Below are 12,392 nucleotides of genomic sequence, written 5' to 3'. Positions count from 1 at the left end.
TTATATTAAATGGAAAGTCATTTATTACTATTATATGGTTGATGATGATGAGTTTGAGTTTGTACCTTGGTGGTACGCAGGATAGTGAACATGAGGGGCAGGCCCACGGTGACCAGCTCCTCACAGTAGTCCTCTTCTCTGATGGTGGTGGTGAACTCTCTGAGGAGGGAGAGCGTGACCCCCGCCCTGGACTGTTGCTGGGCACAGCGCAGAGACTCCAGCCACACGTGGAGTTTCCATGGTACGCCTGGTTAGAAAGAGAAGGTTTGTTTCTCTAGTTCCAAAGTGAGCATGATTTGAAAAGTAAGCTCATCCTCTTCCTGCTGTCTGATAGTTACCCATGGCTCGTAGCTCCATGGTGACGTCCAGGTAGCCGTGCTCGGCGCTGTAGTAGCTGGCCTCTTGCAGAGCCTTCATCCTGGCCTTGCAGAGCCTGGGGATGCCCACCTCGGGCAGAGCCCCCGGGCCAGAGGAGGAAGAAGGTTTAGGGAGCGGCGAGAGAGGGAGGAAAGGGTTGATCCCGGCCTCCTCACCGTCCACCCCCTCAGCCAAGATCTCCTCCAGAGACAGGACGTCCTCTTTGACTTGCTGCGGCTGAGTCAGGAGCTTTCTCAGCACGTTCCTGACAAGATAAATGGGAGGAAGGAAGGAAAAGCACAAAGAAAAAAAGCATGAAAACATGAATAAATGTCTGGACTTCAAGACGCATGTTTGTTTCTGTGACCCGGTGACCTTCACTTTGATTATACAAGCCTCCCTGGCTGTGGAATGTGAAGCGTTGAGTCTACAGTGTGTTCACGGTGAACAGGTGGAGAGGTTTACACTAACAACTGGTGTCCACAGACAGATGGACTCTGAGCTGAGCTGAGACCCTGAACTCGCTTTTCAAAGTCTGATACTCTCACAGATTTTCATTACACCGCACGATAAAAGGAATGAATCTGTCCCCGGAACTAAAAATGTGAACTCAAGGGGTCAAGTGTGATGTACAGCTGACATAAAGCAATGTGCAGTGATGAGGCCAGAGACAGTTTGTCAGCAGCTGTGCTCCCAGTGATGTTTACAGGTCAGGGGTCCAGGGATGAATACCTGTGTCCGTGTGCGGCGGCGTGACTGAAGCAGTTCATGTCCTCATAGAGCGAGGACGTGAGGGCGTGGGTCTTGGATAAGGGGTCGGCGCCTCGGGCCAGAAGCAAACTCACCATCTCGTAGTTGCCTGGGGAACAAATAAACACTTAATTACACACAGACACATTCAAATACAGTGTGACGGTTTTTAGTGGTACTTTTACTGCCGCGGCGATTACATTTTACCGCGGGGATCAAGAGGTTTGTTGTTGTTTGTTTAGCGTTTTCAAACAAACGGATGCATTCACATTAGGCACTGTTTACACGCTGTCAGTGCTGTGTACAGCCTGTGTCTCTGTTACTCAAACCCTGTGGTTTAGAACGGTTCCACAGTGGAATGCCGCCCGGAGGCTTGTAACAGAACCACAAGCGGCTCGCTGGGACTTCATGTGCCCTCTCATTTCCTCATTCCTGTCATTCACAGCTCAATCACATGTTAATCTCCGTGATCTTCTGGAGAATTAACACACCGCTTGTCATTGATCATCGTCTATTAGTTGTTTTGCTGAATGCTACTTTAAAGCCTTTTTTTTATCCCCTCCCTAAGGACTTGTTGCTTGTTTAATTTAGCGTTAAATAGCAATTTAGCCGCTATAAATCGGATCAGAACGCCGACCAAATGTAAGTCAGATAATCCTCCCGCATCAGCTGTGCCTTGTGTTGTGCGTGTGTGCCGGCCCACCTGCTGCGGAGGCCAGCTGCAGCGGCGTGTCGGCTGTGCTCTCCTGGCCGTTGCGGACCGCCGCCCCCTCCACGTTGGCCCCGGCGTCCAGGAGGAGCTGCGGAGACACAGCACATCTGTTACATTAAGCAATGTTTGACATCCTGTAACTTATTCACGTCCTGACCTCCGACCTCACATTTGTCAATCCACTTAGCATCGTATCCACAGTTGGCTCAGGACAATGTAACTGCAGTTATTGCACATATGTAGTAACAGGTCATTTCCCCTTGGATACAATTACGACACACAGGACAAATGTCAAAAGAGGAATTTCTAAACAAGCTACATCTGGATGGTTTTAAACGTGCGTGTGTGTGTGTGTGTGTGTGTTTCCGAACCTGCACAACGGAGATGTGTCCATGCAGCACAGCGAAGGTGAGGGCGGCCCAGCGGCGACTGTCAGGATGCACCGACGGGTGCTTGGGGGAGCAAGGAGGAACCTGCAGGCACGAGACAAGTCAGTGTCACACACCAAGACCATACTCACGAGAAAAGGGTTGTAAGTATAATGTGGTGCATATAAAATAAATCTTTCCATGTGTTGGAATTGTTTAAGTATGTATATATATATACCGGCACATCGAGGTTGGCCCCAGCATCGATCAACATCTGGACCAAGGCTTCATCTCCAGCTGCACACGCATACATCAGAGGAGTCATTCCCTGAGTGACGAGAGAAAGAGAACAATGAGTAGATCAAATGGGAGACATATATTTATGAAGTTCTGATTTAAATGTTACTTCTGGATGTGATTTCCAATGTATTCTGCTGCCATACTCCACTCAGCAGATAAAGAGATGGATGATCAGTACCTGGTCGTCCATGCTGTTGACCCCGTCCGGCCCCAGCAGCTCGATGGCTTGGCCTATGAGGTCCGTGCGCCCACAGTTGAGCATCCGAAAGCCCAGGTCCAGGTGGAACTTGTCCGTGGCGGCTTTGGAGTCCAGACGTTTGAAAGAGCTGAAGCAACACTCGGGCCTGATGTAGACAAAAGACACAGAGAGAGTAAGAACATGAACAACCACTTAAATCTGTGAGAAGTGATCGGCTACGTGTGAAAACACAGATAAAACAAGGCTGAAGTAATTCATTTCAACCTTGTGGCTCATGCATTTTATATATTTACATCTAATGCTGTTTAGACATGAGAGTTCACTTCATGAAAAGGTTAATGAGCCACATTACAGCGAGTGAACGCTCATTAATCGACCACATGCAGTCGGTGATTATGCATTAGTGAGAACCAATCAAATTACGAGCCAAAAGTTCATGAGACAAAGGAAACACATCTGGAAGCTCAACCCTGTCTGAGCCATTACTCTTTGTTTCTGCTCAACTAATAACATTGACCTCGTAAACACACACAGTTGACATGAGACTGGAGTCGAGAAAACTAAAATAAGGGATTGTCTGGGGACTTTGGTATTTGTGTGGGTCGTTTGAGGTTGTCGTGTCACAGTATGTGTATGGGTGTATGGGTGTGTGCGTGTGTGTGTTCTCATTTACTTCAGCTGTCTGGGTTCACAGTCCAGTCCCGGCAGGAGGAGACGTGCGGTCTGTCTCACATCGTCGCTGTCCACCAGGAGACTCTTACGATGCTCAGCGTGAACTATGGCCACTCGCATCCACTCCATCAGAGGCGGCAGCAGCAGGAACGGCCTGTGAAGAGGAGACATGAATAATTAAACTTCTATCTATGGGCTTGGTTTAAAAAACAAACCATACAGGGGAACAGATTGCATTCAACTGTAATTTATGTTGTACATTTACTTTGTTACTGTACTTAAGTATATATTTCATGGATTTAAAATTTTAATCCACCACAAATACCAGCAAATAGCTGTACTTTCTAATACACTACATTTTTTCAATGCACTACAAAGTAATCAATAATGAGAGAGGAATCATCTCACTGATCCAATCAAGGCTTTGCATTAAGGAATAGGCTCCTCTCAGTAAGTACTTTTACTTTTAGTACTTAAAAGAAAGTGCCTCATTTGACTCAGGTAGTGGTACTTTTGCTTGAGAATACTTTTGTCTAGTTATTTGTACTTTGACTGAAGTAGGATGTTGAAGTACTTCCTCAAGCACTGGGAGTACACAGCCACTCCTCAGCTCTCAGCTGTTGTTTTGGCCCTAATAAGGCTCGGCACCGGGTGCTGGATGATGATTCAGTTATGTGGAGACGGAACTCATAAACTATCTCAACCGGGTGACTTATGTGTGTCTGGAAGAACTTCTCCTCACACTGACCAGTGCACAATGAGTCACCTTCAAACACACACAGACGTATATAAAACACTGCATACATGCAAGCACACACACAGATAACAGCTGTATCCACATAATGAGTAATGAGGGTTTCTATATGTCGGTTGCCAGGTTGTGGTGTGAAACATGAGCTTTCTTTGCCTGTAAGCCGTGACTGAAGATGAGAGCAAGAGCTGTGGCTTAATTATCCTGTTGTGGTTTGATACACATGAAAAACATTGCAGTCATTTCTGAATAGTCGGTCTATTTTTAAACCAGTTTCCAACAGAATGTACAGGCTGAGGGAGCTGAGCTGAGGAGCAGCAACCTGGCACTTATAGAGACGGTTTCTGAGATGCAGGCTGGAAGAAACAAATCAAGAAAAGAGAACCAGAAAGAAAGAGAAGAAATAACTGAAAGGACTGACATGTTTGACCCGAGCGCTGAGGGAACAACAAGACATGTGATTAGTAGTTGGGGGAAGCAGGGAAGTAAACACGAGAGGAGGCACGAAAGAGAACAGAACACAGGGTCTCCATTTGTGAAGGTGGTATTCTGAAAGTTATCAACATTATTTAATTGCTCTGTTCTTTCTTTCTGTCTTCATTTTCCTCCTCTCACACCTTTCCTTCTAAACCCCTGGTGATATGCTCGTCTAGCCGGTTATCTGGTATTAATCCCTTCTCGTCTGTGCCTTTCTTTCACCATATGTGCATAGAATGAGTCTGTGAACAATGACACATGATCGTGAGATTCACTGTTGTTTCCTTCTGATGCAATGAAGCCTCAATCAGAGTGAGTGGATTGTTTGAACACTGGTTGTGTTATCACGAGCTAACAAGCAGATCTACTCCTGCTGTGATGTTATTCTTAGCTGAGGCTTCACCTTTGTTCTGAGGAGATGCAAACGCTCCAGAGCATGAATACAGACACACACAGACACACACACACACTCACACACACACACGAGGGCACAAGCATGAGCTGTATACTGACAGATAGTACTGTGGAGTGCGCACTATAGGGATTGTAGTTGCTGTTAATGAGCACAAGGAGAGCCATTTATTCTCCTCTGGTTTCCTATAGAACTGCTCTCTCATTCATCAGTGCTCTGTTAGTGATGAGTAATGTGGATCTCTTCTGTTTTATCAGTTTTATCTTTTGAATGGTGAATGTTAAACCTTTTAAAACTTTAATGTATCTGATACCGGGACATTGTGAATTGCCGGAAACCAACAACAACAGGTCTGAAACCAGTTCATTTAAAACATTTTAAAAAATTCTAATGTATATATAATGCATTTTAAAAGCTAAATAAAAACCTTTGAAAAATAAATACAGAGAATGTATGACAAAACGTCTTGTATTATCTAGTTTGACAGTCGTAACTTTTTTTAAATTGGAATTTTATCTACAATGTAGACTTGATTGATTCGTCAGTGCCCCACCCAGTGTTTTCTGTAGTATGTAGGTCACATTTCCGATGCTGGTATCGGTATCAGAACATTTCTAAATGTAAAAAGTGCCTGTTAAATATAAAGAAAGTTTTTCTGGCTGATCTTAGCTAATTGAATCAAATGTAGGTTAAAAGAAGGTTGTTGAATTGGACTTGGGTTAGCGAAGCAGCATATGTACAAGAAATACAAGAGTAACAAGAAAATTATTCTCTCATGATTCTTGTTGTTCAGGGTTTGTACCCTCATGGTTGAATGGACTTATTGTAAGTCCCTTTGGATAGAAGAGTCAGCTAAATGAAATGTAATAATGTAATGTAATATGTTGATGAATAAAACCTGTGTTTCATATTTGTATTACTATCGTCATTCCGTATTAAATAATTGACTTAAAATTAATAATTTTTTGGGACTTTCATGAAGCTGCTGTCCTCTGTTGTCTATTTATTATGTCTTGTAGTTGTCCTGTCAGATGTTGCATCAGTGCTTCAGTCATTGATTAGTCAGGACGAGAGGTCCAGCTGTCATCCGTCACTCAGGAGCGACAGTCATCAAGGGGATAATGAGCTGGAGGAGGAGGAGGGAGGAGTGAGAGGGAATGAATAAATAGAGCTGATGGCTGCATACAAGGAGGGTTTGAGTGTGTGGGCTGGTAGAAAGGTGGGGGGGGGTTTGGCAGATTGTGGATAGTGCTGCAGGCGTTGACTGATAAGAAAGCCATGTTTCTGAGGAGAGGAGGAGCAGTGGGTTTGAGGATCAGAGTTTATACCTTTGCTAATGGCCTCCACTCAACACAAACTGGGCTGTGTGTGTCTGTTCACTCATGTGTGCAGATCCCTCGGTCCGTCCTCCTGAACGCCACGAGGCGCCCCCCCCCCCCCCCCCCCCTGCCACTTCACTGCTCGCTGGCTTCCAGGCGTCCACCAGCCCGGGCGCTAATTCAAAGCGGCTTCAGTCAACCGTGTCCTGCTTTTAACACTTAACACTCATTGATCCGCTAGAGATTTTTGTGTCTGTCCTTCACTTTAAATTGATCTTATCTTTGTGTGTGTGTGTGTGTGTCTGTGTGTGTCTATAGGCCAGTGGCTCTCAGTAGATGGAGCATGTCTGTACCATCTCCTCCACAGCTCTCCGCCCCATTTCCAAAAATCATCTTTCCTCATTTCCTTCACACTGACCAGTGGACAATGAGTCACACAGATGTGAATATGTATGATTAAGTAACACTGCCCAGAACTCCTCACTTCTCCTAATTACACACAGTTGCCAGCTCCTTCCCTGTATTTCACCCACTTCCCCTCACACACCTCCCATCTGACCCCTGTGTCTCTGGGTTAGACCCTCAGCATGAAACTCTAACCTCCACTTCGTCAAAGAGCGAGTGCAACATCAAAGCCGAGACGCTTGTAACCACTGTAACCAGATAGCACTTTCGGCTAGCCCACTGACCCGACATGCTATGGCTACACACCAGTAACAGCAGGATGTAAACCCTCCGCTTGCCGCCACCTGGCCGGTCATAAAGTGACAGTCAGCTCCAGTTGTGGTCAGGTGGGTTTGAACCCTCTTTAAACTGTAACCTGTCCAGAACATGAAAAGCAAAGGTTACACTCCCTTGAAGGCCACGTCCCCATATGTTCTGTGAGTCCTTCTCCTGAAACCAGTGTTGAGTTTAGTGTGTGAGAAACTTCAATCCGGTCGTTTAAAGCAGACCCCATCATGAGCTGCACAAGGGTCAACGCTAACCGCCGATACAGAGTTAGATCATTATCATAAAGGCTCCGTGTAACAATATCTGGTGTGTGTGTGGTTGGAAGTAACCTCCGCTGGCTCCTTCTTATCAGAGCAACACATCTCTCCATTAGTGCCGACTTCCATCCGCTGGAGGAGAGAGTGGGGCTGGGGTGGTCTGTGTAGATGTGGGGTGTGGAAGTACTCTCCTTTAGGGCCCAGACTAGTGAGCTTACTGTTAAAATAAATTGTTTAATAACTTTAAACATCAATACTAATGTTTTTATACAATGCGGCTTAAAGAGTGGAGTACAAAAATAAGCAGACACACACACTGGAGGCTGCTCTCCCACGCTTCACCCAGTCTAATGCTCCAACTCAAGATCATCACTCACGACTAAGTAGGAGCTTAAAAGGATCATAACAGAAAAGGCGTCTCTCTCTCAGTCTCAAGGATTCTGCAGCAGCACTCTCACCACCAGACTCGCTGTGATGTTTGATGATGTGGCCCACACAGATCTGGAGGTTTTGGGTTTCCCACCAAAAGATTTTTATAAAGCTTTCAATCGAGGGGGCGAGCCGATGGGGAGGCCCGGTCGAAGGAGAGAGGTCCGTATCATTACAAGGAACTGGAACTGTAATCACTGCCAGGTCCCCTCTCCTCCACCACCTGAGTGCGTCCCGCGTGTTAACAGCTCACAGACACACTGTGGCATGTAGCAATGCTGAGGCAGGAACGCACATCAGCAGATCTCGAAGAAATAAAACCAGCACGTTGCAGATGTTCCAAGGTATACACTCTAACAGGATGCTAAATCATTTCATGCTGCCACATAAACCAGGAATGATATGTACCCAAGATTAAAAACATCTGAGGACTTGGAAGGAGCAGCCAGAAAGGGGGGATCAGAGGGGGGTGTATTTGCTGTTAGTTTCCCTTTGATGCTAATGAGGAGCCCACCTTTCCTCATTCACACTGTGTCGGCTCATTATTAAACGTATAAGAGCCAGCTGGCTATGTGTGTGTGTGTGTGTGTGTGTGTGTGTGTGTGTGTGTGTGTGTGTGAGGGTGTTAGGTACTTCCAGTAGGAGAAGATGCAGATTTGTTTGATTTAATCTGAAAACTTTCATGTGACGATAATCTACTCCCAGCTGCCACACCCTCATCGTAACTGAACAATCATGAAACTGAGCAGAAACACACAAACAACTTTCAATCTAATTACCACTGCAAACTTGAGTGGTAGCTGCATTCTATTTATATGCATGAGTGCTACCATTAGACAGGCCTCCATCCATCAGTTTAAAAGGTGTAATTAACCTTTACACATACCAGAACACTTCCTTCTAACATTATAACATACAGTTACTCTGAGATACACACACACACACACACACACACACACACACACACACACACACACACACACACACACACACACACACACACACACACACACACACACACACACACACACACACACACACACACACACACACACACACACACACACACACACACACACACAGGTTTTTCTGAGACCTTAACTTTGATGTATGTGCATATAAAATCACCCGCTCAAATTGAAGCTAATAATCTTTACATTACTGACTGCAGATGACCTCTCAGATTTATAAAAGGTGTATTTGCATTTAAATTGTGATGAGCACATATGTGAGCACCTACATAGATGTACAACCCAACATTTTCATACGTTTTATCATATAAGAGGTAAAAAACAAAACGTTTCCACAACATGAAACATAACTGCCTGAGACTTATCTTAAGCCAAAATGAGCTGAGAAAAATTATCAAACTTTATGTGTATAAAATTATCTGGTAAATTGATAAAGAACGTCAGACTAAAACATAAAGGTGATGTGCTACGTTACAACGCCACGTAAGTCGATCCAAATATTTTCCACCACTTGTCTTGGGAATAAAATAAGAACAATAATTATCTTAATTGTTTTACACAAGTAACCCAAGGAGGATCTGAGGAGTCCCTAACAGAATAACAGACCTTTAGCACCTCTTTAAGTCTCTTGAACCACCAATCTTCAGTCTAATTCACACTCTAAAAGGTGCAGCTCAGCCTTCTGTCAGGCTGACGTTAGCACCTGGAAGCTGCTGCTTACCTGTAATTTAGCTACAGAAAATTAACACTTGAATGAACAGAGGGCCGGGGGATCAGAGATCTGCTGAGAAGGAAAGGTGGTCTGCACCAAAGCTGCTCACTAGAGTAGAACCTGGTTGTTAATTTATGAAGTAGGGTTTTGTGTATTTGAGCAAAATCAAATCATTGCTACTTGCAGATAAAGTTAGGAAAACAAAAAAACGCTTAGAACTTAAGAGAGAAGAAGCAAGAACACACCAAATCCCTTTTTTTAGGTTGGATCCTGAACACATCACTACATCAGACCAGTGCATCAGCCTGTGATACACTTTGCAGAGCATTTATAAGCATCAAGCGTGACACCCACCTCTCTTTGCTGAGTGCCATGCGGGGGGGATCTAGGTTGGGATTCTCCATGGACTCCATTTGTGGGCAGCGCAGGAAGTAGTAAAGGGTGTGGAGGGCATCAGGCGACCAGGACACGGGCTGCTGGGGCCGGGCGTGGCGAGCTGGACTCAGCCCCGGGCGCACTGAGCTCAGACGCTGCATGTGGTGCATTGCACGGGAAACCAAGTCACCTGGAAAAAGAGAGAGTTCAGATATTAGATATTTGGAACCACAGACAATTTAAACATGCTTGTTTCATTTGCTCAATGCATGACCAAGTGCAAGAGGTCAGAAGATCACTGGGATGTTGTGATGAGTATTCAGGGCCTAAACAAATACCTAATTGTACATTTAAAAATCTATAACATGAGATCCCATTCATCAGTGAAAACCCTGCGGGCCTCCAATTTGTCCGGATTTCCCCTTTTCCTCAACCACTTAAATTCAACCTTCCATTATTCATTCCACTCCTTCAGTGTCTCCGGTGGTATCTGCCATTAGTATTGCCGTTATCAGTAAGCACAGCCAGACGGCCAGTCTAAATAGCCATTTATCTTCAATCACTTGGGGAGTTAATGGGCTAACAAACAGTTGATTACGGACTCTAATGAAGTGTTCAGCCGTTTCTGTGTCAGTGCTTTTGAGTCACTGCACTCGGCCTGGAAAGGTGAGATGGACCCATTCTAAAAAGAAGGAAAAGAGTTGGCTTGAAAACCTTGCTTTGGACGCACAATGTGAGATTGATTTAATTTAGATAACTGAACATGTGGCAGATTCTTATAGTTCAAAAGTCTTATATAGAGATTGACACGTGCAGTTTGAATGTGTATGAAACTGTTCAACAGTGACCCACAACTCAAAACAGAGTAGGTCTGAGCTGAATGGATCTTCACAGGGATGTGGAGGAAGGGCAGCGAGAGGCAGCACAGAGGAGGAAGGCCAGGTTGATCGTCTAACAAGCATTTAGTATAATTACCCCTGGGTTAATTTCTAACCAGATTATTGTGAGTGGGAGGCTGCACAGAGGCCAGCGTTGGTAATTTTAGCAAAGCGAGTGTGTATGTGTGTGTCTATATTGAGGGGTTTAAAGTACTTCAAGGGGAGGGGGGCTCAGATTGGAGTTGCCTTCCCAAAACACACCCCACTTAAAGCTGAAGGGCCTCCTTTGTGTTAACTACCACCAGCAGTCCCTCCAGGGGGTATCCTTAGAATTCCTCCCCAAGATGGAGAGCCTCTCCCTGGCTTTCCAGCCCATATTTTGCCCTCTGGCGAAACTGAGCTCCGAGGGTCAGAAGGATATGAAATACTAGATTTCATCTTATACTGGATTCTCTGTGAAAGCCAGGAAATATAAATTAACTGTGACATGTCTGCTTTTAGAATATATGTTGACAAATGTTCCCCTCAAGTCCAAGATACTAGATAATGAGATGTTTTCGAAGCAAATCCAGCTAAAAAGGCTGTCTCCATGTTTTTATCTGTATACTCCCTGACTCAAAATCTCTGATTTGCTTGACAGGCTTTAGCACAAAGCTCTTTTATTTGTGTTAGTGAAATCCAGATTGTTAATATTTCCCGAAGTTAAGTGGATGGTCACCCACTGAGGATCCCATGGCTGGTAGAAGACCACTGCAGAGCTGAAAATGAAACATTCATGCATGAAGATAACTTTCAGTGCAAGTCTATTGGTTGTACGATATTCCAATAACAATTTTGAAAATTCCGCTTACATGCGCAGTATCCCAGAATCCATCATGTTTGTGTATTCAGTGTGTTTGTGTGTCTGGCCAAGTCCAGTCTGGAGATCCAGGAGAACCGAGCAGCTCAGCACAGATGCTCCTGTGTCCGCCCGGTCTCTTGGGCTCAGATCTGAGTGCCAACCCCTCTGTGTTTTTGTTGTGTGCGTGCATATCGGTGAACACACGCCTGTGTGTGTGGTTATAGGCGTGATTGAGTTTGGAGGATGCCGGGCCGGTCCAGAACAGCCCAGCTTCACACCACCAGAGCGATGTGGCACAAAGAGAGCAGTGAGCCAGAGGGAGAAAGAGTGTGTCTGTTTGAGAGAGTGTGTGTACACTTTCTTAATGCCCTGCTAACGACGGTGGGGTATGAACGTGGCCTTGTGCTGCAGGAACAAATGGCAGAGTGTTAGCTCATTGGAAGGAGGAAACGTATCCAGGCTCTGACCAACACTGATCTCCATCCCTCCTCCTCCTCTCACCTTGACCTGGCAACCTCACTCTTCACCTCCATACCTTTCCATAATTTCCCCCGAGTGCCAAGTCACACACACGCACCTAAGCCCTGTTTTACCAACTTCTACTGTACTACATCCTGAAACTATATCTCATACCGTTCCACTGTTATTCCTCCAACTTCTACTCCTGTCCTTTTTTCCACTTTTCAGTAAAGTTAGTCCAGCTCTCCATCATCTCCCTACTCAATCACTGTGTGTGTGTGTGTGTGTGTGTGTGTGTGTGTGTGTGTGTGTGTGTGTGTGTGTGTGTGTGTGTGTGTGTGTGTGTTTCTGTTAACCACTCGTTTACCAACCCAAGTCGAGCATAATGAACATTTAAATACCTCTTTCCACGATTAGATCC

At 45.1% G+C, this 12,392-nt stretch overlaps 1 protein-coding gene across 1 annotated transcript in view; it reads right to left on the bottom strand.

Annotated features, from left to right (window-relative positions):
• The window catches only part of abtb2b (ankyrin repeat and BTB (POZ) domain containing 2b), a 43,864-nt gene that overhangs the window by 2,767 nt on the left and 28,705 nt on the right, over positions 1 to 12,392 (bottom strand). Inside the window, exons 3-11 of the mRNA XM_061076627.1 lie at positions 9,773 to 9,983; positions 3,360 to 3,512; positions 2,666 to 2,831; positions 2,426 to 2,515; positions 2,191 to 2,292; positions 1,811 to 1,907; positions 1,090 to 1,216; positions 339 to 622; positions 66 to 247 (exon numbers count right to left, since the gene is read on the bottom strand). Of these exons, the coding sequence (XP_060932610.1) occupies positions 66 to 247; positions 339 to 622; positions 1,090 to 1,216; positions 1,811 to 1,907; positions 2,191 to 2,292; positions 2,426 to 2,515; positions 2,666 to 2,831; positions 3,360 to 3,512; positions 9,773 to 9,983 (1,412 nt within the window). The remainder of the gene's footprint in view (positions 1 to 65; positions 248 to 338; positions 623 to 1,089; positions 1,217 to 1,810; positions 1,908 to 2,190; positions 2,293 to 2,425; positions 2,516 to 2,665; positions 2,832 to 3,359; positions 3,513 to 9,772; positions 9,984 to 12,392) is intronic.

This window comes from Limanda limanda, chromosome 8 (genome assembly GCF_963576545.1).
Source record: "Limanda limanda chromosome 8, fLimLim1.1, whole genome shotgun sequence".
In the NCBI taxonomy this organism is placed as follows: Eukaryota; Metazoa; Chordata; class Actinopteri; order Pleuronectiformes; family Pleuronectidae; genus Limanda; species Limanda limanda.
Note: the sequence above shows the minus strand (reverse complement) of the source record. Positions and strands in the feature narration are given on the sequence as shown.